Consider the following 27,334-nt stretch of genomic DNA (forward strand, 5'->3'; position numbering starts at 1 on the left):
GTGCAAAATAATTTATTTAAGAATATTACAAGTTACTAAGTAAAATCTATTGTAAAACAAGTGTACAAAATTCTCAGAGATCCCATGTGGTGAAATCAGAAGAGAATAAATGGCTTGGAATGACAATCGAAGAATAGTTAAGTGAGCCCCTGGAACATAATTAAATTAAATTTGCAACAGGCATTCACTGAAATGGGTTGCACCAATGCAGACCAATTTAGAGAAACTCAAACTCCAATGTACTTTTTACTCACTCTAGACCTACTTTTAAAATAAAGCCCATTTAGTTTCATACTTGCTCTGTGCCAGGAAAAGGGGCTGTCTGACAGAAAATAAGCAATTCTTCTCTCGGTCGGGAATGTCAATCTGGAGATCGTTTTGTTTCAATCTTCAATTGTAAATACCAATAACAACTTTGAAAAGAGTGCAGATAAATAAGATAAGTGAGTAAGATAAATAACTCCTAAACGAAGTAGTTGAGTACTTGACTCAAGCCCAACATTGAAACGTTTTTGGTGGGAAGGAAAGCAAATACATTTTGCGTGCGCATATTAGATAAAGCTAAGTTTAGATTTAATGTGATCTCCTTTAATATCAAAGGATAATTGTGCAAATATTTGTAACTTGGCAATGCCAAACCAAATTAATCTGGGGAAAAAAAGGCAAAAACAACACACAATTGTACTTTGGGATCAAAGCGATTTACATTTTAGATTACAAGAATTGCAGGACCAGTCATTTGTATTTACAGAATAGTTTTGAATCAATGCATCAATAAAAAATAAAGTTCTTAAATGAGCAAGCTCAGAACATACATAAATACAATAGGTCACGTTCACAATGTCCAACCATCTGCATAGTTCTGTCATCCACTTAAGTCTAAGGAATGATCCAATAAGCAGTGGAGAGGAACAAAATGCAAGTTAATATGTTTTGGTACAGCGGCCTGCTACCACAATTGATGATATGACAACGCATTAAAGGAGGATTACAGGTGCTAATGCAAAATCATAAGTTATCTGCATTACCAAAATAAAAGGCTTAAAACAAACCCAGGGATGTTTTGTATATGTTGGAAGATTCGAATTGATAGAATTTGTATTTTTAAGTTCTATAAAATACATTATTTTCAAATACCTACTTCACTGGTGCTCCTTTCTGATTTGTTTAATGTACATGGTTGAATTTTATAAAAAAAGGCACCCATGGTAAAGATCATGTCTTAGTGTATTATTACAAAGTCCGTAAACATAATTCACTACTGGTAGTAACACTTTTAAACATCAACAAGTTAAAATTAAAATTTCCATAAAACTAACAGAACTAGTAATCCATTCATCAACAATTGCATTGTGTCATATTTATAAATTCTAATAACCATAATCCAGAAATATTATTAAAAATAAAGAAAAATGCATGCAAACTTAAAGTGATAAATGACAATAGTATATTTTTGCATTTTTGAGCAAAACTTGCATAAAATTGAGACATCCTCTAGCCACTCTCAATAATTTGTCATTATATTTGATAAACTGTCATGGGGGTAAACTATATTGCACATTTCATATTTTACAGAAACGTAGTGAGATCAAATAATTTATGAAGTGCATAAAAATTTGTAAAGTGCCAAAAATTACAGGTCACACTTCTGACAGGTATTACCGATTATGATTTATTTTCCACCCCAAAGCCAAAATTTTGTTCAAAGATTGAACCGTTAGTAAACTTAAGATATTATAATCAAATACAACATTTGAATAAAACGTGAAGAAATGATTTGGGTTCCGTTTCCCAAAAGATTTACAACATTATGAAAATCAGCACCAATTTTGCCCAAATGTGTTTTTGGAATGCCACCACACATACTCAAGCTATCGCAATAAGTGTCTCAATCTTCTCTGGAATTCTGCAATTCAAATTCAGTTCCTTTAATTTGTCCTTTGAATTTTTCCTATCCGTTTCACAAGTAACAGCACTCTCTGTTTCCGTTTCAATTTGTTCCAGTGATTGATTCTTGCTGTCACCCTGTTGAATACTCTGCTGTGATGATTTGTCAGTTCCTGCATTTGTCTGATCAGTTGCCTTGGCTTGTTCTTGACGCTGTAACATACTTTCCACTTCAATCTCTAGTTCTAGCTGCTCCTCATCTGTCTCCATTTCCAATTGCTGCATCAGTTCCTCCAACTTCTTAGATTTGCGTAGTTCATTCTGCTGGATTATGGCACACAGATGCTCAGTCAGTTGCTCCTTCTGGTCAATCTTCTTGTGAAGATCCATCTTAGCTGCAACATATTCCACTTCTGCTTTATCATACCTCTTCCTGAGGGCCAGGAAAGGACAAACAATGAGGCAATATTGTGGAAATGCCATCTGAAGGCAATAAAACAGTTGCATTGAAATACAATGGGGCTGTGAATATTTATTTTGCAATGAGCCCTTACCAATCTTCCTCTTTGGGTTATAGGAAAATCATCTTAATTGATGGGGAATCACTTTTTAGCTCTGCTGTGGGACACTGAGCCTCTAGTAACTTAACACAACTTTGTTCCATTAGCTGGTGTACAAATGACTGCCCATCACTGTGCAGAATATCGAGGGATAATAATGCCCATCTTGCAAATAAATTATGTTGCGTTCTCCAGTGATACAGAAGGATCTGAAACTCAGCCTTATATTAGAATCACTTGTGACAATATATAATACATCGGTATTTGTGTTTTTGAAAATCTTTCCAAATAAACAAAATCTCTCATTATTAAATAAGGAGCCAATACAGTCCTTAATGTCATTAAAGACATTACAAACACAGACTGTAACTTGTTAAACAAATGGAAGTCCTCAAATCTTTCTTCTAATCCCAAGATTATTGACTTTATAAATGCAATGTTCTTGTAACAGTATAATCTGAAATAATTTAAAAGGATACTGGTTAGACCTACAGAGAGTTTCAAGACTTACGGTAAAGGGTCTTTCTGTACATAAGTTCTTTGCTGCCATTTATCTCTCATCCTCTCATATCCTGCTGTTCCTTTCCCTCTCACGTGCTAATCATAGTTTTTCTCACTACTTATGCTACTTATTTTGGAAATACACTACATATGCTTAATATAAAGTTTCAGTGGATGTTTCTCAAAATCTAGTAAAAGCCAATTACTGTTGTTTCTTGAAATCTGAAATAAAACAAAACTTTTAAAAACTCGGGTCAGGCAACATCTATTCAGACCAAGTTTTCTCTTCATTCACATTTATGGCCCTTCTGGCTTTAACAGTTTCTATTTTCTTGACTCACTACCTAATTTTCTTCATGTCCATGTCACACCCCCATCCTCCACCAGGATAGACAGAGCCTATCATTTCCTCCTTGAGCAGAGATCCAACTTGTATCCTTCACCCACCACCTTCCTTTAATTATCTGAACATGCTGTGATTCCAAACACTACTTACTTTCTCTGTTGGGCCATTCTTTGGAAAGTGAACCAAAATGTCACACATGTTACCAAATGGCATCACATAAAGTAATACATTAAAAAATTACTGTAAGAGATTAATCTTATTCATTGCTATTTTCCTACCTACAGAACTATAATGCATGTCTGCTAAAGATATGAACATATTAGCTTTTTAAAATTCACAAGAGTTTGTAAGATAAATCTGAGATGAAAAAAATGCTTCCGTGTGATGTCACCAGTCATATTTGACCTCTGACCCTAAACAAACATTGTCAGCATAACATATTTCACTTGATAAACTAAAAAAAATATGAATCATATATACTATACAGCATAAAACAATATACCTGTAATGCTTTTAGAATTCGAAGATATGCATTCCACAATTTTTCATATTTTTGGTCACACGTGACTAAGAATGGATCTGATGCTGTGGAAGCCCCTTTAGAATCAAGTTATGCTGATTTTCTGTATCAGTTTCATAAAAGGCTCCCTCTCTCACTTATTTTCCGGTGGTTATTTTTAACAGGAAGGCAGATTACTATCTAAATGGCATCAAGTTGGAAAAGGGGAAGTACAACGGGATCTGGGGGTCCTTGTTCATCAGTTCATGGCCTTTATAACAAGAGTCGAGTAAAGGAGCAAAGAGGTCCTTCTGCAATTGTACAGGGCCCTAGTGAGACCACACCTGGAGTATTGTGTGCAGTTTTGGTCCCCTAATTTGAGGAAGGACATTCTTGCTATTGAGGGAGTGCAGCGCAGGTTTACAAGGTTAATTCCCGGGATGGCGGGACTGTCATATGCTGAGTGAATGGAGCGGTTGGGCTTGTACACTCTGGAGTTTAGAAGGATGAGAGGGTATCTTATTGAAACATATAAGATTGTTAAGGATTTGGACACGCTAGAGGCAGGAAACATGTTCCTGATGTTGGGGGAGTCCAGAACCAGGGGCCACAGTTTAAGAATAAGGGGTAAGCCATTTAGAACGGAGACAAGGAAACACTTTTTCTCACAGAGAGTTGTGAGTCTGTGCAATACTCTGCCTCAGAGGGCGGTGGAGGCCGGTTCTCTGGATACTTTCAAGATAGAGATAGATAGGGCTCTTAAAGATAGCGGAGTCAGGGGGATATGGGAAGAAGGCAGGAGCGGGATACTGATTGGGGATGATCAGCCATGATCATATTGAATGGCAGTGCTGGCTCGAAGGGCCGAATGGCCTACTCCTGCATCTATTGTCTATTGTATTGATGCTGCTTCCCACTCACCCCAAACTAGAACAATTCTCACATTTGGTTCTAATTTCAACACTGCTTTTGTTGTCACATGGTCTATCTGAGTATTCTCTTCCTGGACTTCTCTACCTCAATTTCAGGGGAAAGGCTGCACCCAGAATCCACTACAAGCCCAATTAATTTCCTCAGTTACATACCAGATAATATCTACAAATTTGAGTGTACTTGCAATTTAGTATAGAGATACAGCATGGTAACAGGCCATTCAGCCCACCAAGTTCGCCCTGACAAGCAATTGCCATCACACGAGTTTTATCCAATACACCAGGGACAATTTACAAAATGCAATTAATTTAAAACCGGCAAGTGTTTGGAATGTAGGAGGGAACCAGAGCACCCGGCAAAAACCCATGCGTTCACAGGAAGAATGTACTAATTCCGTACAGACAGCACGCAGAGTCAGGATCGAGCCTGGTTCTCTGGCGCTGTAAGGCAGCAACTCTACCACAGTGACATGGCTTTTTAAAAAAAAATTCAGCATGCAACTCACTCCTCTGTCAAATATCCACTTAAGATAATTCATTTTAGTAACCTATAATCATTGCAGGATAAGATATTTAGTGTGTTCATGTTTAGGGCGACTCAAACAATATGCAATAGAAATTGGATGTAATTTTCTGGCAAAACACAAAAATCAAGATTCAACAATAGTTGAAAATTACTTTTTGATATTGCCAATAAGAAAATAACTGAAAATTGTTCACGGGAAATATAATTAGCCGATATTAAAGATACAATTTTATTCAGAATTGAAGTAAAATAAATGCTAACTACTGATACCATGACACTTCCTACAATTACCGGAAATGGTCAGCACTATAAGACATTATAACTGTTCCAGGATGATGGATGATCAAACTAGCAGTGGTTTGTCACTTAAAATGTATATGTATATATATTCTTACTTAGCCAGTAAGTATTCCCAGCTGGACTGTTCAATCCGATTCCGGAGAACATTAACGCCATTCGCTAACAAGTCATCCAAACACTGAAGCTCCTTTTGGATATGTTTTAGCTTCACAGTTTCTGCCATGGTTCGCTTGGACCTAGAATCAAAACAACTGGTCAGGAAGGCATAGGGGATATAGCCACTGATATCTTGTCACAGCATCTTTCAAAAATAACCTATTTGAATTTAATCTAAGAAACTTTAAAACATTGTCAAAGAAAGATTAACAGGTGCTCAAAATTCTTAGATTTATTAACATATACCCAACATCAACATGAAATCAAATGAGATTAAAAAAAATACATATTAGTTTTCATTTTGCAATCCACTCATCAGAAGGAAATTACTCCTTCCCTTATATATAGACTCCTTCACTTGTATACATTTTGTTAATCTCCCTTCTGTACCATAGGCAAGTGCTCATGCTTCATGAGAACTTTCACAGTGAATTGCAGCACTGTCTGAATGGTCAGATGTACAGCTTATCTAAACCATGCAAATATAGGGGTCACCGAGAGTGACCCAATTATTTCTTTGTTGATCTGAGAATTCAATGAACTGCAATATTTAAGTGCCGTCCATGGAACAAATAAATGATGGGCTTTAGAATCCGATCTTCATAATAGGTCAAATTCTGGTACATGAAGCGTTATTGGATTTTGATTCAGCAAGCATGTAGTCCAAAATTAATGAGGGTTGGATGTCAATAATATCCCTTGTGGCGACACCTGGTGACAACCCAAGGTCACAACGAACCATCGGCTCTGGAGGGCAGGGCGGCGTCTTGGTGGGGGAGGCACGGGGTCGGTACGCGAGTGGGTATTTAAGGCCGGGCAACGCCCGTGCCAGGTGAGGAGTAGGGAGCTGTGTTGGTGAATAATAAACACGTCTAGTGCACACAACTCGTGTCCGACTAGTTTTTGGCTGGACTCCTGTGAGCCCCCGCCACACCCTCACCTTTCTGCAATGGCCTTTGACAAAAGTGCTTTCTTGCGTTTATTCTTCTCTTCCATTACTCGCTGTTCTAGTTGCAGTTGTTCCAGCCGTGATCTCTCGCGCCTGCAGATAAACAATAATATTGAAGCAACATTATAGAGGTCCAATTGAGTGCCTATAAAAGAATAAATACAAGATAGCCGGTTGTTCATAACCAGTAACAAAATCAAATATGTTACACATGATCATACTTAAAAAAACCCAAAAAAACACGCCTGCTGTTAGGGAAGATCCAGCAGCGTGTTATTTTTATCTATGTGGATATAACCATATAACAATTACAGCACGGAAACAGGCCATCTCGGCCCTACAAGTCCATGCCGAACAAATTTTTTTCCCCCCTTAGTCCCACCTGCCTGCACTCATACCATAACCCTCCATTCCCTTCTCATCCATATGCCTATCCAATTTATTTTTAAATGATACCAATGAACCTGCCTCCACCACTTCCACTGGGAGCTCATTCCACACCGCCACCACTCTCTGCGTAAAGAAGTTCCCCCTCATATTACCCTTAAACTTATGTCCCTTAATTCCGAAGTCATGTCCCTAAACTTCTGTCCCTTAATTCTGAAGTCATCAAAATATTATCTTTTATTACCAGCCTTTTCGTTATTGCAAACTAGTCAGCCATGCTTTAGCAATTTTGTACTATTTTCCACTAAAATTATCTAAATAACACTAACACAGGTTGCAAACATCAGGTGTGCATTAGCAAGCAGAGAGAAGCTTATGGGGCAATCTAAATTAGGTATTTATAACAATATGTTTGGGTATATAGGTCCTCAAGTGTTAGTTCAGAACATGGAGGGGGGGGGGGGAGAGAGAGAGAAACAATCTTCATATTAGATCAAGGCTGCATAAGACGAAAATCAAAGACTACTTCTACATGAAAAATGGTAGAAATGGCCTATTTCAGGATAGATTAATCCAGAATTCCAAATGAGATTATAGATTTATACAAATTTTAAGGAACCAAGGTCCCTTAAACAAAATCAAGATAATGATATGTGGGCTAACTGAATGGTAGAAAAGGCTCAAGAGGCTGAAGGTCAACTCCTGTTTCTATATAGAGTTAGGCAGAATATATGGTTCATTGGCATGTTTCTGATTACTTTCCGAAGGGGTGGGAGGCATTGAATCTCACCATTGCCAAGATGGCTGCATAAATAATGAAGCACCATTTCCAATAGTTAGTTCTAGACTTACTAACAATTCCATCCCTTTGATCTGTACTGTTGAGAGTTCTTTAATTGTAGAATCCTGGAATATACATGATGCTTTGGCTCCAGGGTTGTCGGTTTCTTTCTTACAGCTTTCCTCAGTTGTAGATAATTGTTTATTAGCCTCTTCTACATTTGGCTTTGGTCCCAGCTCAGATGCTGGTAGCTCTGTAGCTTTTGGAAGATTCATCTTTGTTTTGGACAGTTGTTGTTCTGGAAGGATGAAAGGAACTTCATTTTGTCCATTTGTTCTGTGGCTATGTTGGTTCAATGCCCTTTCCCTTTGGAGTTGCTGACGACTTTTGTTTGTTGATGGTGTTCGTCCAAGTTTTTCTGCCTTTTCTGAGATCAAAGGATCTGGAAAATTAATTATTTTATTAAAAAAATGATTCCATACTGTGTGACCCAAAGTCGATGATAACTCACATGGCTGCCATAATTAACTAAACACAGCGATAACTTTAATTACCATTCAAAATACATTCTTAATTTAACAGAAGAGTAAACTGTTCAAAGCTTCATGTGTCCAGCACATTGGAGGTAAAACCTTTATTATTCAATTTGGTCACGATATTAAGAAATATCAAAAAGATCCTGGAGAATATACGTGCTGTTGTGGAAAAAAAGATAAAGAAACAAGTTCCCAATGAGTTGTTGGACCAATTATGTGTTTGGAGGCAAATCCCAAACTCATGATGAACAGCAGATTAATATCTTGTCTTGTTAAAAGCACGTCGGTTCCACCTTTAATTCACTCTACGTTGATACATTGCTCAGACTGTCCTCAGGAATGAAAGTAGTAAAAAAAAAACTCAGCGCCAAAAGGAGTTATTGTGTGCTACTCAACGCTGCTGCACTGCGAATCTGACTAAATATCCTGCCTTCCATTGGCACGGTTAAACAAGGATTTGCTCCATAGCTATGTGGAGAGGTTTGGGTGGTTATTTTTCCAGTGGAGCCAGTGATCATAAAACTTGTTAACAAAGGCTGGGGAGAGCAATGTAGCCAAGTTGAGAGATGAGCTAACGTCCCATCCAGCAGGAGGTGTGAGACAGACGAGGATCTGAGCACTCTGTGATCAAAGAGTATGTGCTGCCAGTCCCTATCAACAACCTGCAACCCGGTGGGAGAAGGGGAGGTGGGGGAAAGAACAAAGGAGGAGCCGGCTGGGGCTACTTTGTAACTTTGTCAGTGACGTTTATGTGGCGGCTATTTGTATACCTTGGGTATGCAAGCAAAGAATTTCACTGTGCCTTGTCACATGTGACAATAAAGTATTCCATTCTATTCCACTCACTCTGGCCACAATTCTCAGAACTGCCTGCCCAGGCCAGTTCAATACCAGCCAAGTCTCTGTTATTGTCAAAACACCATAAACCACATGGTTAATTGTGCCTGCAGCTCACCGACCTCGTTTAAAATGTTTATACTTATAAACATGTACATACACAATCTTAGATTAAAAAAACTGAACATTTTGTTAGCAGGTCAAATTATTTTTTCAAGCTGAAACTGTGCAAGTGAGAAAACAAGTTAGTTTTATATTACGGAAAGATTGAAAATGAGAATATATCTCTAATATGGTGAAGACAGAGTTGCCTACATGATTCCAATGTTGGTAGAGTTGCTTGGTTAGTTGAGTAGTAAGGGCATCTAGAGATAATAAAAATGGACAGGCTAAAGTTGTGAAATGCAGGATAGAGCTGATACCGAAACAAAAAGAATGCTGGAAATGCCCAGATTAAACAGTGGCTGTTGAACGATAAAGTTAATATATTACAAATGGATACATTTATTGCATAATTACCAAGTCTGTTTACAGTTTTTGGAAATTATTGAACTTGATAGAGTCTTGAAAGCTGTAGTGTGCTTAGATGGAAGAGATGCTATTCCTCAAGCTTACATTGGGCTTTGTTGGAACACTGAGGGAGTGAAACCTTGTTGATTTTGATTCAAATTGCAAAAGATGATCATTAAATATGCAAACTATTTGATGCAAGGTGAGCACTATCCTTGTTCTCGGTAAAATGGATAGAGGGAAGACTGAAGATTCGGGAAATAGATAAGCAATGGCTTTGGGAACTATTTTAAAGGCAACAAACAGAGGTACCTGTATGGGAAGTTTAATCACAAGGGCAGATACAACGGAAATTGAAAAATTGGGAGAATGCAATGGAATCCTTACAGGAAACAGGATGGGAGGAAGTATAATCAAAATCACTCTGGGGTTTGTAATAGATATGGCAACCAATTCCCCACTGAGATGGAGAGAGAAATTTGTGAAGGGAAGAATCATATCAGGAACATGTGAAAGTGAGAGCAGGGTGGAAATTGGCAGCAACACAATTTAAGTTTTTTTCTGGAAAAATAGTTGAGAGAGAGATATAAAACTCCTGGTTGAGTGGTGCCACAACAACAACCTCTCACTCAATGTCACAAAACCAAGGAAGTAACCATTCACTTCAGAAAGGGAAGTCTGGAGACCACGTGCCAGTTTTCATTGGTTGTTCGGCAGTGGGGAGTTGGCAGGTTCAAAATTTGGGGTGCTAATATCTTGGAAAACATGTGCTGGGCCCAGCATATAGATGTAATCATGGAGAAGGTGATTAAAGAGATTTGGTATGTCTACAGATGTACTATAGAAAGTATCTTGACTGGTTGCATCATGCCCTGGCATGGCACACAACCTAAGATGCTGAAGAGAGTGGTACTCAGCCCAGTTCATCACAGCAACAGCCATCAAAAGCATCTGTGTGAGGAGTTGCCTAAAGGCTGAATAATCAATTATCAAGGATTCCCACCATCTTGGCCATGCCGTTCACACAGTTACCATTTGGCGGGTGGTCACACATAACCAGGTTCAGAAATAGTGACTTTCCTTCAACTATAATGCTCTTGAATTGAAACTGAAAGTGCTGGAGCAACCCAGCAAGTCAGGCTGCACCTGTGGAGAAAATGCACAAGTGACGGTTTGGGTCAGGACCCCTTTTTCCTCCAGTCTGAACCATGTAGTACAATCCTATTTTCACCTCAACAACATATTACTGAGCAGCTCTTGCACTACCATGGGTTTGTTTAAGTGTTTTCCACTAATATATTGTTTTTGCTGTCTTTTTTCTTACATAATGTATGTACAATTTATGGTTTTGCACATTGTCTATCTGCTGGAGATGCTGCTTCAAGCAAAATTGTCATTGTACTTGTCCATCACCATACTTGTGCGTATGACGTTAAACTCAACGCGACTTGAAATTGGTTCTTGTATCCCAGAAAGAGGTAGGGATAGACTGAACCATGCTGTGTAAATACCAGTTTACACAACCGTACTAATAATCTGGAGAAAGTGAGTGGAGCTGAAGGAAATTTTGTTTGGTGCTAGTATACGTTCAGGTGGTAAATGAGGGTGTTGGAGGTGGGGTACTGGAGGAGCTGGATGTCCACAGTGAAGTTGATTCAGAACAGACTGTCAAAATGGTCGGTGGCATCAGAGGTGTCATGGATACATGGATAAGGGACTGAACCAGGTAAGAAAGGAGGGAGTCAAGTTAGTAACAAGTTTGGTGTGGCAAGAGTAAGGTGATTGAGGTGGTCATGCCTGCAGATTTTGGGGACGAAGCAGAAGCAGACTGTAGAACATTGGCTCGAGGCACTGTTGAGAAGATTTCCTGAGGAAATGAAGTCAGTGACCACCTGGAGGCAATGGCCTGATGTTCCATGCTGGGGTCATACTCTGAAAGGAAAATGTCCAAGACCTCATATTTGAGGGTTTGAAATCCTGCTCACCTTCCCCCCCCCGTCCATAAAACATCCATTCATCACAACATTTTGTTGTCTCTAATGCATTTCGTTGTCTCTGTACTGTACACTGACAATGACAATTAAAATTGAATCTGAATCTGACTCTTGTTTCTATTAATTGATCAACTTTATAGTCATGCTTTCACTGCTCAAAGTCATGCTTTTATTCAAATTTGCTGCTAAGACTTTTGTCAAAAGCCTACCGTTTGTTTGTCTGTCATTGACGATATCAACCTCAATTCTATTTTTTGTGGCATCCAATAATTCTATTGAATTGGTTGAACAGAGTTTGCCCTAATCTATTTTCCTCCAGATGAGTTACTCTTGTCCCAGGCTGATATTTTTTTAAAAACCTCCCCAACATCAAGATTAATCCAACTGGCCTGCCGTTGCTGGTCTTATGCTTGCTCCATTTTATTGAACAATATGCACTGCTCATCATTTCCTGGCATCTCGTAAATCCCAAGATATTTGGAAAATAATGGTTAGAGCTCCTATACTTTCCTCAAAGTTTCAGAATGGGACCCAGTCCCGCTAACTTAACTACCTTAAGTTAAACCAACTGTTCTAATTTGTTTATGCTATTAACTTTAAAGTATGCTGTGTCTCAACTATCTTGTTTTTCACCATTACTTTGGAAGCTTTCCTCCCTTATGAACTTTCTTCCCTTATGAAGATAAATGGAAAACATTAATTTGGGATCTTGTACAAGTTTCCATTTTTACCTTTAATAATCCCACTTCTCCATGTAGTCCCCTTTGACAACTTCTATGTCCATAAGATCACATTTGGATTCCCAGTTATGTTGGCAGCTTATATTTTCTTGTGCGGTCTCCTTGTCGCTCTCATATTAACGTTCACTTCCCCTCTAATAGAGTCCATGTTTCACATGCACCTTTCATAAGAACACCCGGAAACATTAACTGCGTCTCTTTTTTGCCTCAGATGCTGCCTAAGCTTTTACCTAGTTGAAGCCTTAAATTCTTAGTCTAGTCCAGTCTATTTGGTGCTATTCCTCTCTCAAACCTAATAGCACATTTGCACCCATTAAGTGTGGAAATGCGAAAGAAATACAACATCTATTAAAGAATGTCAATTATGAGATTTTAGTTCTAAATCGTGCAGCAGATACAAAGTGATAAAAATGAACTTGACATTTCTGAAATTAATGTTAGTCTCTCTCATAAAATAGTTTAATAGGAAAATCCAGTTTCCATTAAAATAGTAGGCGTAGGATTGGAATAAATGGTGGGAGTAGGAATGGAACAAAGACCAACTTAGTCATCACTAATATAATGCCAGGACACAGTAAGTTCTGCATGCAGGGGTATGGGGAAGCTTTTTTTTTTATCAATTAACACCTGCTATGTGTTATATAGTCACAAGGTTCGACATTCAAGTTGCATCTTTTCATATGTTTTATATAGATGTCTGATACAGTTGGCAAATGACACTTAAAATATCTGGGCAGCAGTGGATATTTAAAAGAAACACTTTCCACCTGTGAACACAGATTGTTATTGAAGTAATCACATCTGAAATACCTATAAGAGCTAGAGAATTTTACTTATTTTGAAGATGAATAGGGGAGTGAAGAAAATCTTAAATGTTTAAGCGTTCTGGAAGTTTTAAATAAACAATGGTAACTTGTAAAGTATCCTCCAAGAATTGCATGATTGTTGCTGATCCACTTAGCAACTGGTGGATAAGAATGGTATGAAATTTGTTGCTTGCTCTTTATCTTACAAGTTGCATTATCAAGGACTGATGATCACCCATCTTTTAAACCAAACCAATACTTGAATGAGATTTTCAGGATGTAGATGAATCAGCTATTTTATTTCAGCTCTCATTCTTCAGAAGATATTCTGATAGAATATTAAGAGTGCAACCTGATATCTTCAGGAAATCATTACAGTGTCAACTAGGCCAACTGATGACATCTGGTGGTTGAAACAGGACTGTCCAGTTCGGTATTCCTAGCGCCAACCCTAGCTCGTCTCCGCCTCTCCCGCTGGGCCAACCGACAGCCTGGATCAATGACACCAGCTGCCCCAGGCCCACAGACCCCCACAGCCAGTGTCAACTCCAGCACGGCCCCACTCCAACTGCAGAGGAACCAGATGGGCCACTACGGCGACAACTGCCAGTTGGCCCACAGCCTGGCTGCGACGAGCTCCCTCAGCCGCCGTACCTTGCACACCACCGGCTTCTGCTCCTACGATACCCACTGCCACTTAATCCACACCACGAGGTGGAGCGAGGGCCCCGGCCTCGCCCGTGCCAGAGTGCCAGCCTGGGCGCAGTCCGGTGCTAGACTGGGCTGCACCTTCAGCCCCAACTTGGAGCTGGCCTGGACTGAGCTTGGGGCTGGGCAAGGGAGGGGGAGGAGGTTGCTGCTGCCGACAGCAACAGTGGGCGCCCGGCCTGCCCATGGCCGGCAGGAGCCTGTCGCAGACTCCCTCTCCGACCAGGACGACTCCAGCAGCTGGCGGCTGCCCATCTTCAGCAGGATCTCAGTGTTGGACTGAGGGAAGGAGGGGTGGAGGTGGAGGGCTGCCGGACAACCCGGCGGGATAGGCAGAGCCGAGCTGGAGGCAGCTGCTGCACGTCTGGGGCCGCCCCGGCAGCCCAGGGCCACCCCGGACAGGGACGGGACACCAGGTAGGGGACAGGGACAGCCCAACAGCGTCTGCGGCGACGGACAGCTGACCCCGAACCTGAACGAAACACAAGCCTGCACACAGTGCACCACCAACGTTGCCGAGACTGTTTTATAGCTAGTGGCTATGACCTGGGCATGTGCAGTCGGAATACCGAACTCGGTTATAGGTCTAAGACATCATGGCAAATGGACACACAGCACATGTAGCTTACAGAACTACCCCAACTAAAAGGTAGGAAAGTACAACATCACTCATTGAAGTAGATTGGACATTTGATGTCCCAATTATATTTAAAGTGATCATTGTAACTATATGGGACATATGACAATAACACACTCGATTCTTGAATATTAATTGAATTACTTAAACTGTATTTGGACACCACAATTCAACATGAACCAATTGAGACTCAAGGTTATACCTTAAGAGTCAAGAGTGTTTTATTGTCATATGTTCCAGATAGAATCGTTAAATTCTTACTTGTGCAACACAACAGAATATGTAAACATAGTACACTGTAAACAATATGATAAACGGGAGAAAAAGTCCAGTGTGTATACATACACACCAACAAGTACACACACACACAAACACATGGACCCAGTTTCATGTCTCCCTTATCTTGATATTAGGTTCTTAGTTCTAATTACTTATTAAATAAAAAAATCTGCCTTGCTTAGAAGCAACTTAACACAACCGTACAATTAAACAAGTTTGGTCTCCTGGAAGCCTTCTTGAGAGAGGAATTACGCTGCTAATTCAAGCACTTGCATACATATGATCTGTTCAGATGTGAAACTAATTGGCACCCAAACATTTAACATTTTTATGTAACATTTTCGCTTTGGTTATCAGCTGAGGTGCCTTCTTTCTGAGCATGTTCTTTACAAATCAACAAGTTTGACCTGAGGTCCTCAATAATTATGAGCGACATCATGATTACGGATACCATTGTCGTATATTATAATTTCCACAAAGAAATTGCAAACAAGATTAATAAAATTTGACGTTGATTATTAATCCATTCTTTTATTGCGAGGTGAGCAAAGACAAAAAAAAAAGGCGCACGATGAATGATGTTAAAGTTTGAAAGCCAGTTCAACACATCAGGGCCAGATCAACTGAAATGTATTTAGACCATGTATTACTAATAATTGTATATTTCTATATCTGCATGTGTAACTATCTTACTTCTCTCACCATTGGAGTAGATCCACAAGAAGTGTACTTAGACAGACCTTTCAAAACATCAGTTCACCTCTCAAGCTGTCGGACAAGATGGATTTATTCATCTTTCTTTGCCTACATACTCAAAATATGTCAAATACTGTTGGTTTGAACCCCCTCCCCCCCCCCCCCCATTGAAATGATTGTACATGGGTGTGTGGGAGGAAGAAATATGCACAACCCTACCAAGAATGACAAACAAAAGATGACCAGATGCTTAAACAATGCATAATCATCAGATGGGTTGAATTGTCTGTATTGTAAATATGCACCTTAAACTCATCTCCACCCTGCTACTCCTGTCAGAAACTATTTACCAAACACTTGCGTATTCCCATTTTATTGTCATTCACATCCTCAACTAGATCTCTCTAGCCACCTTATAATTTCCTGCCTTCTTGCTTCCATTCTCTTTTGACAGGTAGTCTTTGTCCATTTCTCAATGTTTCACAGATGGAAGAGATTATGATTTCTGCTTCTGATAAGCAATTAGAACTTACATTTCTTGTCGGTACATTATCAAAATTGAACCACTGAACCATGTAAAAATATTCTTAAAATGTTAAACTTCCAGATTGGCCAAAATCCAAATGTTTACTTTATATTTGCAATAATTGGCATGTGGAATTGCCTTGGGTGTCAAGATTTGGAATCTATAGTACCAAAGACAAAAAGTGCAGCATGATGTAAGATGGATTTGCAGCACTACTATATTATGGAAGCTCCAAATTTGTGGAAGAAAAGTAAGACAGAAGAAAGGAATTTGAAGCAATTAGGATGAGTTAGTTAGGATAAGGATTAGGATAGTCTGAAGAAGGGCCTCGACCCGGAACGTCACCCATTTCTTCTCTCCAAGAGATGCTGCCATCCAGCCTGTTGTGTCTAGTTTGGATAAGAGTTGAAGTGAATCTTTATGTCATATGAACAGATGCCAAGAAAAAAAAGTTTAAGGAGCAATGGCTGGAACAGAATTTAACCAAGGTAAATATTGCCTCATTAAAGGTAACATTTAGCATTTCACAATTTTCAATTCTGTGCGCCTCTTGGAAAGCAGTGATCAGTTTCAAAATGCAACTAGATTAAATCAAGAATGTATAATTGACAAATAAATTTAACCCAAAAATGTTGCATTACCTCATATAAACTGAAGTAAAAGAGGCATATCTGTTTTAAAATAATAATATAAATTTAAGTTACATTTGGAAGAATATTGAGTATGTTACAACCTTTTTGGGGTTTAGATCTCCAAATTGAGGAAACTAGCCCTAACCCTGTGATTTTAGCTCAATGTTTCTTTCTCCATTGGAATAGAGTGACCTGCTATCAGCTTCACAATCAGGCAAGGTGGCATAAATCGGCCTCTAACGGCTGAAGAAGGGTCTCGACCCGAAACGTCACCTATTTCCTTCGCTCCATAGATGCTGCCTCACCCGCTGAGTTTCTCCAGCATTTTTGTGTACCTTCTAACTGCTGTACTCATTTGACCTGTCCTCATCTTATCAGATATTCTATTTGTTTTGAACATTCCTCCCCACCTCCTCTGCAACTTACAAGTTACTTATTTTAAAAACTCTTTCCAGTTCTGACAAAGATTCTTGGAATTGAAACGGTAACTGTTTATTTTTCCAAAGATGCCACCTCTTTTGAAGTACCCAGCATTTTCTGCTTACATTCAAGATTCTTTTGTTAAAAATAACCAAAACAATATTATTGATCTCAACACTAGAAAATATCCATTATATTTTAACCACTGAATGAAATGATTTGTCGCACACTTTCAGAATCTGTTTGCTTTATTCAATCCAGTGATTCTATAAAGACTGAATTCCCTCAACCCAGTTTTAACAGTTTTAAACATTTTAATGACTTTTCAGGAAAGAGCTCAGCAGCAACCTTATGTTTTCCCATCTTAATGCTAAATTAAGTGAATGTACTACACATTATCAACAAAAATGCAGTTGTTTTATTTCTGATTTATAATTCAGGCAGTTTTGGAGTATGTGCCAGCCTGGTGACTCCTTTGAAAATACACTTGTCTAAATGAATAATGCTTATGTTCAAACTATGAGCATTTAACAAAACCTGCTTGCATCAAGATAAACAGTGGCTGGCTTAAGTTTCTTGATTTTGCTACACTACCTTTCTATTATTTATTATACCGCAGAGCCATGATGTCGCTAAGACCTTAAGAAATACTTAAATTGGAACTCAGGTAGCAAGATGGGAGACAGACAGACTGGCACCCAATCTCCCCACCCATGATTTGATGCCAGACTTTCAACACGCAGAAACACATGAACAGGAAGTCTATAGGTATCATGAACTATTAATCCTTACTAATGTGGGCATGGTTTGCACAAGTCAACTCTTTTAGAAACAAATGTATTTCTCCCACAAAAGCATAAACCTATTCCATAGTGTTCAAAAGATTGGATTTGCACAGACTCTTCTTCAGTCGAATTAAGCTTTTTTTTCTGGTTGACTTCATCTGAATGCTGCCTTAGTAATCTATGTCAATTATAATACATATAATTAAGAGTTTTGAACTATTTTATTTTGTAATTCCAAATCATGTTGACTCCTTAAAACACTGCATTGTCCAGGAAAGATGCAGTTTAAATAAACAGCTTTAAACCCCGCCCCCCACATTTTTTTGCTTCAAAAATATCCATGCACTTCTCTATACAGCCAAACGAGACCAGTTATATCTTGCAACATTGTTAATTATATTGAAAACCTGTAATTCAATTTGAACAGTGATTTCTCCCTTTAGGATTAAAACGTTATGGATTAATCAAAAGGTCATGGCAATATATTTAATGCAGGACAATTTCATAGTCCTATCTGGGACACATGGCAATAAACTCTCTCTTGACACTTTCGTACAGTACAGCTTAATACTGTTGCAATGTGATTCAATGAAATGTTAGCTGCCTGGTCAAGTAAAAAATATCTAATATAGGCTATTGTTTTCACTCATATTTCTTCTGCAACTGACATCACCAGAAACTTTAAAAAAATTACTTAATGGTGTCTTTTGGCCTTAGAAAATAAAATGGGACTGGGTACGCTTCTACTATCGCTGCCACATCCACAACTACAGAACTGTGGCATTCATTTCCGTTCTGATGAATTGTTTAAAACATGTTCAGATCCTTGTTCTCCTCTCTCTGAGCACCGATGAAGCTGATGGGAATCACCATAAAGCTCTTCAAGACACCAGCGCCCCTTGAAATTCGGGATCCCATTGTAACGACGGGCAGGGCAAGTGGAAAAGTGTTTTTTTTTTAACGTGTTTGTTGTAAAGTTTAAAATGTTAATAACTTGTAAAATATACCATCAATCTGAACAAAACTTGTTTCATTTGCATCACGGGACAATGGTGAGTAAGGTGGGTCCAAAATTGTATGTCCAATTAATTGTCCAAGATGAGTTTTAGTAATATACTAGACCAAGTGCAGACCCGTTGGGACTGCTCCCCCAACGCAGCCGTTCTCTACCCGTAGCCCCCACGGGAGACGTGGTATTCCAACTCAAGCGGCTCAGGAATCAGCAGAGCGTCTGTTTTTAAATGGCGTCTTTGAGGCGAGATGCGGGCACCAGCAGCCGTTATGGTCGCTGGCAAGCAGGAGGCGACAAAATGAGTGAGTGGGGGGGGGGGGGGGAAAGAAGGATTTTATTCAAAATGTGTACATAAACACGACAAAATTTAATGAGTGGATACTTGGAATGAAAACTGAAATCTCTACCGAAATGGAAAAAATCAGGGCGTTTGTGGGTCGGGTGTTGGCGTAGCAACGAATCAAAGGCTGGCAGCCACAAGTCAGAAACACACACAGCTAGACACACACAGAGTTTTAAATGTAGATAGATAGACAAGCGAGAGATATCAAATGCGTTGGGATTCTCCTTAATCCAATTTACCAAGGACATTTCATGGCCTATTTTAGCTCTCCTAATTCCCTACTTTTATTATACTCCTCAAAGGTCCTGTTAGGTTTTATCTCCCTAGACTTTGCGCATACTGCCTTTTCTTTTTCGACCAAATTTACCTCTCTAATCATTACTTCACAAGGTTAGACTCAGGAATCTGTGTTGGTCTCCATAAAACAATGAAAATTGTGTGGAAATTTAATGGACATTGCACAATCACAAGTGGCTTAATTTGGGTATATAAGAAGAAAGCTGTTCATAAGCAGCTGGTTCAACGAAACAGGCATCAAGATCCACGATTTTGAGTAATTGATTCAATGAGGAAGGGGAGAAGAGGGAAAATGCTACATCACTCATTAAAAAAAAGTAATTCCATGATTCAACGAAACTTAATCCATTGGTTAAAAAAGGTTGAGGTGCGATTACACTGGAGAGTGTAGAATCGATTTTAGGGAATTGCCCAACTTGGAATAGTGTAGACACAAGGAGGTTCAGATGCCATGGTTTTTCTTTTTGGATCAGATGAGGCAAAGGAAAAGCCTATTTCTCTTTCAAAAAATGGGCACAGGGCTTGGTAGGATTAGAGAATGGCAATATTCTCTGGAAGTGGACAGTGAGGAAGGGGTGGTGTTGTAGGAATAGGGAAAGGATTGTAAACAAAAAAAATATTTAAAAAGAAAGAAGTGTACTTGGGAAGCCATGACATGCAGGCTTTATGCCAAACATTTGTAGATGTGATATGGCTGGGCTGCTCGTTTTCACTCCAGACACAAAATAGACCAAATGGGTCATAACCTGTGTCATAACCAAAACATAGAAACATAGAAAGTAGGTGCGAGAGCAGACCACCAGGTCCATCGAGCCCGCACCGCCATTCGCTCATGGCTGAACACTAAACAGACACACTTACCCACAAACAGTAGACACAAGACAACTATTCAATCCGGGAGGACATTCCTCTCACCCCATAATTTTTTAAGGATTCACCAATTCCCTAACAGAATGTCATGAACTTAAACGCTAATCTGCAGCTTGAATACATTATCGTAGGTGACATCTTGGTGCAGTGCCGATGCTGTCAGAGCCAGAATCTTTTTGCTGTGATTTATATATAAAAATAAAACAGTATACGGACAACTAACAAACAAGGCCCTACCACCTGTGACCAAGTACTTCATTTGGCTTTTTTGGGGGGGTAATGAAAGGCACAATACAGTTGGAGGTTTTTTAATTTATTACCCAACTCCATGGCAACAAACGTCATTGACATTTTCAAGAAGCAGGGACACAAAGCTAAATGTTATAGGGCCTTTTGTGAAGGACATCAATGAATCAATCAAGATTTAAAAACAACCATTTAGCCTAATTACACTAAATTTCTTGTTATTTTCACAACCAAAGTATTAGATCGTCTGCAAAGCAAGTTTACTGACACTACTTAACAACTAGAAGGGAATTCACAAACAAAAGATTGGTGGTCTCTGTATAACTCTAATATGCATCAATTGCCTGACATGCATCGATATATTACAAATAATTTGACGTCAAACTGCAATTTTCACTCAACTTATCAGCTTGCACATTCCATTGTAATGTCAGATCTGTTTAGTTTATTGTCATATATTGTCAGGGCGGCACAGTGACATAAAAGCAGTGTTACTACAGTGCCAGAGCCCCAGGTTCAATCCTAACTATGGGTGCTGTCTGTATGGAATTCATGCAATAGACAATAGGTGCAGGAGTAGGCCATTCAGTCCTTCGAGCCAGCACCGCCATTCAATGTGATCATGGCTGATCATCCCCAATCAGTACCTCGTTCCTGCCTTCTCCCCTATCTAGCTCGCTCTTGAAAGCATCCAGAGAACCTGCCTCCGCCGCCCTCTGAGGCAGAGAATTCCACGGACTCACCACTCTCGGTGAGAAAAGGTGTATCCTTGTCTCCGTTCTAAATGGCTTACTCCTTATTCTTAAACTGTGGCCCCTGGCTCTGGACTCCCCCAACATTGGGAACATGTTTCCTGCCTCGAGCGTGTCCAAATCCTTAGCAATCTATGTTCTCCCTATGACAGCCTCGGGGTGGGGTCAGGGTGCTGGTGCAGCGCGGTCAGTGACTCTGGGTGGACGGAGGGACCAGACTGTCCCCAACTCGGCTGCAGTTGACGGGGTCGATGCTGGGGGGTCGGGGGTGTGTGTGTGTGCACCCAGAGCCGCGGCCCCGCTCCACCCGGCCCCTTGTGTGACAGTGCGGCCACACAAGGGGAGATGTGGCGGACAGCACTGACCCTGGGGGGGGGGGGGGGGGGGGGATGTTCTGAGGGATGCACTCCTTTGGCTGCTTACACCTTGGTGCTTGAGTTCAGAGCAAAGATACTAGAGCATTTGGTTCAGAGCGCTCAGTCACCCTCCAGCCCCGGGCGGTCTTGGGACAGGACTTGCGCTCAATCCGCTGGCATGCTGCTCTTTCGCAAGTCATTGAGCAGTAGTGATTTTGGCGGTTTTCACTCAGTTACCCCTATTTCCACAATTTTATACAGCGCAAAAATTTACCATTTTGGCAGCTTTTAACAGGTAAGAACATATGTGTTGCATGTGTTACTAGTGTATGCCAGAAATTGTCTTGCCTTCTGGATTGAGCTACTCCATGCATCACACCCTTTGACCCGATGACCTTATGTGCAACCACCCTATACTTCTAGGTTTAAAAGCAATATTAGAGCAAGACCAAGCGAAGAAACCTCGCAAATATATTTACAAATAAGATCTGCATTCACGTCATCCTGCAGTGCTAATGTTTTTAACCCATTTTAAACGAAATCATGTGATTTTGACCTTAAAAAAAACTGAAATCTTGAGCAGCTGGAAAAAAGTGTTACTTTAAAATATGACTGAAATTGAAAAAAAAAGCACTACATATGGGTTGCCGTATTTTCTGTACGATCGAGTAACTCGTATCGTGCAGGGCATCTTGAAACAATGGCACTACAGAAATAAGTGCAAACTATTTCCTTCTAACATTAGATGCTTAGACCTTTCTACTCCTTGAGGCAATCCGCTAAGAGCCGAACAATTAGAGCTTTAACATCGATGGGTTTACTTTATTTTTGTGGGGTAAGAGAAAGATGACAATATAACCGAAATCGTCGTTCTCTCTTGGAGCAACTCAGGCCCAGGGAGGTGCATTAATTGGAAAGCCCATGGGTGAAACATTAAGGACGTCAGCAATGCTCATTCACAGATTAGCGAACTCGCGCATTCAATGCACATTTTTACCTTTCAATTGCTTCATTCGCGTCACCTCCTCGTCAGAAAATCCTGCCCAACCAGCCATACTTCCCACACAGTGATTCTAAAGAGGGAAAAACTGCCGGTGCAAATGTGTGGAGTGGTGAGGCTGTACCGAGGCCTACTGGTTCTGAGCCAACGCAATGCGCACGCGTGTGCAGGACGCCGAGTGCGTGGCACCGGACCTGCTGCGCATGCGCAGTTGCTTGGTGGTGCGCGCGCGCCTCCTGCCCCAGGAGAGGCACGTGACCCAGCGCGGCGGTTGGCGCTGATCACCTGACCGGTGCATTTTACAGGAGTTGTCAGGAAACTTTGCACGGTTTGTTCAAACTAATTATACTGTCGGAAGGTCAGTTGACAGTTTGCAAAGGTGTTTTTTTTATTTTTATTTTAAATGCTGAGAACATTTAATTGAAAAGCTTAAGAGTGTAGGAGTGACCCAACCAACGTCCATCTCCCTCCACGGATGCTGCCCGACCCGCTGAGTTTAGTTTTAGTTCAGAGATACAGCGCAGAAACAGGCCCTTCAGCCCACCGACCATCGAACCCCGTACACTTACACCATCCTACGCACACTAGGGACAATTTACAATTTTACCGAAGCCAAGTGTCCTACAAACCTGTACCTCTTTGGAGTGTGGGAGGAAACCGTTGCACTCGGAGAAAACTCACGGGGAGAACGTACAAAGTCCATAGAGACAGCACCCATAGTCAGGATTGAACCTGGGGCTCTGGCGCTGTTGTAATACTGCTTTTATGTCACTGGCGCTTTAAGGCAACAATTCTACCACTACGCCCAATACTTTATATTTAGGACATGTTAGGACTTTAGAGACACATACAGGCTGATTTTTGTGTGTGATATATTTCGCTGCTCAAAAGCAACTGAATAATTGCATGAAATGTAGTGACAGATTAGAACTAAGAACCTGGCCCATCATTTTGGCCCTTCGGTTACACGTGAATGAAGATGATGGAATCAAGCAAAACACAAAATGTTGGAGGACTTCGGCGAGACTGGCAGCATCTCTGGAGGAAATAGAAAGACGATGTCTCGGATTGGACATTTCACCCTCCTTTACGTCGTGTAAACCAAGCGTAGACTCAGCGACTGTTTCGCTGAACAATTATGCTTGGTTCGTCATGGCCTGGATCTCCCAGTGGCTAACCATTTTAAATCCCTTTCCCATGACCATACTAAACTTTCTGTTCTGAACCCCTTTTATCCTCCATGGTCAGAGTAAAGGGCCTGTCCCACTGTATGAGCTAATTCAACAGTTCTCCCGTGTTTCCCCTGATTCGAACTCGGAGAATTACGGTAATAGCTGCTCGTGGGTACTCGGGTCTCTCGTGGACATTTTTCAACATGTTGAAAAATCTTCACGAGTCTTCAGGAGCTTACTGCGTTTCCCGAGTACCTGCCGTTAGCGTTACGAGCTGCTAAGAGACGTCCCGAGCTCCGACGTACCCACTACGTACATTCTACGTGCTTACCACGAGTTTGGTTTTTTTTAGAACTCGGGAGAGCTCTTGAATTACCTCGTACAGTGGGACAGGCCCTTAAGGCCACATGCAAATTGGAGGAACAGTACCTCGTATTTCATTTGGGCAGTTTACAACCCAGCCGTGTGAATGTAATATTTTTCATTTTCAGGTTCCCACTAGCTTCCCACTCTCCCTCCACTAAAGGTCAGTTAACAAGTTCCCCAGTTTGCAACAATGTATCCCTCATGGAATCACACTGTCCCTTGCCAATAATTTGCTTATCAGGGAACCACCCTGCCTGAGGTAATCTGTTGCTGGCCCTGATTTATTCTGTTTTTTTCTTGCTTCCAGTCCCACCTCCCTATCCCCACATTCAGTCTGAAGAGGGTCCCTGCCTGAAACGTCACCGATCCTTTTTCTCCAGAGATGTTGCCTGACCTGCTGAGCTAATCCAGCACTTTGTGTCTTTCTTTCTTCACACTCCTTTGGGTGGTGTAAAGAGATAGGCAATGCTTTGCAAACACCAATTTGTTGTTTCCAGTGTAAGATTCATAGTGTGCTCTGATGCCAGCTCTTTTGGTTTATTGGCCTGTTAACTAAAAACTCCCTCAGTGGTTTTAAATTCTTTACAAATCGCTACCCTTTCCCAGAGCTGGAGGATAAATACCATCTGACATTGGGTTTTAGTTTTTGTTATGAGCTCTGATGTTTATAGAACAAGCTTAATCCGTTTTATGTCCTTTAATATTTCCCGAATTTTGTGAGGTACACGTATTTACAAATTGAAATATTCAACGCTCCTTATTTTCATCCCATTTAAATCTCATTTTTTTCACTGATCTAATTTTACATTTAGTTGCTGCAAAGTTGAATACTGATACCTGGATGCATTCTTTTATGCAATGAATGCTTGAAGGGTAGGACTACAATAACAATGCAAAAAACCCTGGAAATATATAGATGTTGAAATCAATTGGTCTCCTTGTATGATTAAGTTAAGATTTGAAAGATCTGTACTGTTGGGTCGAATTGATAATAACATAAACCCCATCATGCTCATCCTCTACTCCTAGTACATCTGACTATATGGCTCAGTAAAGCACCAACGATCTTTAACTCACATGGTACCATTGTTGTCAGCCAGATCAACGACAATTATGACAAGGTGTACAGGAATGTGATGGAGATCATTGTGCCGTGGTGTCAGAACAATCTAGTCCTTCATGTCAGCACGAGGAAGGAGTTGGTGGTTGAACTAAGAAAGCTGGGGGGGGGGTGGGGGGGGGGGGGGGTAGGACAGAGGGGTGAACACAACCGTATCCACATCTACGGGGCGCTATGGAGATGGTCAACAGCTTTGACTTGCTCTGCATCCATATCACCAGAGATCTAACCTGATCCCCTCATTGCTGCCACCCTTTCTTCTTCGTTGATTTTTTAGCATGTGTTAAATGTATTTTTGTAGTGTTCTTTAGCTTGTTTTATGTGGGGGGTGAGGGAGGGTGTAAATGAGTGATCAAACACACTTGTACTTTACACTAGTCTTTAATGAGAACACAGGGTTAAACACACATCTACAGTCACTGTCTCCAGTCTGCTACTGTACCGCACAGAAGGAGAAGAAGGCGTTATTATAATTGGTAACTAAGGCGTGGTTAGTGGTATTGAGGTAGCTATATTATTGGTTGCATGCATAAACCATCTACATCCTTCCCCTTAGAAAATCAAACATGGCGTGGAACCATGGCAACAGATTTAAACAAAATTAAACAAAATCGCCGTAATGAACAGGCGGCTTACTAACCTGACCCGAGCGCGTATGGACCATGCCTTCCCTCCCCCTTCACCGGAAAGAACAGAGGAATCAGCGGGAGCTGGAGACGGCGAAGCCGCAGGGGAAACCGAGAACGGTAGGGGGGACCGACATGCAGGAGGGGTGAAAACGCGGTCGGCACAGGGCGACCCACGCGGAGGAGATCGCGGCACGCGAGGGGTCTGGGGCATGCAGGGGTCAGAAACCGGGACGGTTGTCGGTGGCTGGAACAGCAGCGGCGGAGCGTATGGACCCTCAGGCGGCAGTCTCGGCTCGTTCACGGCAAGCAGATGCTGACGGCTCCTGCGATAAACAGTTCCTTCAAAGTCAACCAGGTAGGAACAGGGAGAGTCGGCCACGCCAACCACTGTTGCGAGACGGGAATAGCCGCTGGCAGTCTGCAGCCGAATGACCTGTCCTGGCAGCAAAGGCTTAAGAAGTTTGCACGACCTGTCATGGGACCGCCGTTGGACGTCATGTCTTTCCTGTATGCGCTTCTGGATGGATGCAGGCTCCAACACTTGAGGCAGCAGCTTGTGTTGAGCAATCGGGATCGGTGGCCTGGTTGTTCTGGACATCAGGCGCTGGGCAGGTGAACCCATGGTCGGGTCTCTGGAGATATTTCTGAGGTTCAGGAGGTCTAGGTAAAAATCGGAGTTTGACAGGCGCGATTGCTCCATTAAAAGTTTGGCATTCCGGACAGCCCGCTCCACAAGACCGTTGCTCTGCGGGTACTCCGGGCTACTGGTGAAATGGTGGAAGTTCCATTTGCTGGCGAATGCCTTGAACTCGTTGCTCGTGAAATGCCTGCCGTTGTCGGTCTGCAAACGGACCGAGGAGCCGAAAGTGGAGAAATATCTTCGCAGCTTGCGGATAACCATCTCGGACGTGATGGAAGTAAGAAGGTCCACCTCGAACCAGTTCGAGTATGAGTCGGCCAGGACGAGATATTGCTTGCCACGCCATTCGAAGAAGTCAGCAGCCAGCGAAGTCCAGGCCATGGCAGGCGCCGGTTGCTGTAAAAGAGGCTGCCGTTACTGGTGGGGTGCAAGGTTGTTGCAGGTAGAACAGGACGAGATGCGGTCTCGGATGTACTTGGCCATGCCAGGCCAGTAGAATTGGCACTGAGCGTGGGCAATTGTCGCATCAGTCCCAGGGTGCCCGCTGTGGGCCACGTTGAAGTACTGGTCGTATAGGGAGGAAGGGACCACGACCTTGTGA

At 41.2% G+C, this 27,334-nt stretch overlaps 1 protein-coding gene across 2 annotated transcripts; it reads right to left on the reverse strand.

Moving 5' to 3' along the window:
- On the reverse strand, positions 1–22,999 carry gorab (golgin, rab6-interacting). 2 transcript variants are annotated; one of them, XM_055642114.1, is made up of 5 exons: positions 22,804–22,999; positions 7,834–8,266; positions 6,648–6,749; positions 5,647–5,787; positions 1–2,320 (listed from the first exon to the last, which is right to left on the reverse strand). In XM_055642114.1, exons 1-5 carry the CDS (start codon positions 22,859–22,861, stop codon positions 1,867–1,869), a joined length of 1,188 nt encoding a protein of 395 aa, XP_055498089.1. In that variant the 5' UTR covers positions 22,862–22,999; the 3' UTR covers positions 1–1,866. The 2 variants fall into 2 exon arrangements, with proteins under 2 accessions (XP_055498089.1, XP_055498090.1); XM_055642115.1 differs by having other exon boundaries at positions 7,900–8,266; positions 22,804–22,998.
- Between the last annotated feature and the right edge of the window lie 4,335 nt (positions 23,000–27,334).

The sequence above is a fragment of the Leucoraja erinacea genome, chromosome 10 (assembly GCF_028641065.1).
Source record: "Leucoraja erinacea ecotype New England chromosome 10, Leri_hhj_1, whole genome shotgun sequence".
Lineage (NCBI taxonomy): Eukaryota > Metazoa > Chordata > Chondrichthyes > Rajiformes > Rajidae > Leucoraja > Leucoraja erinaceus.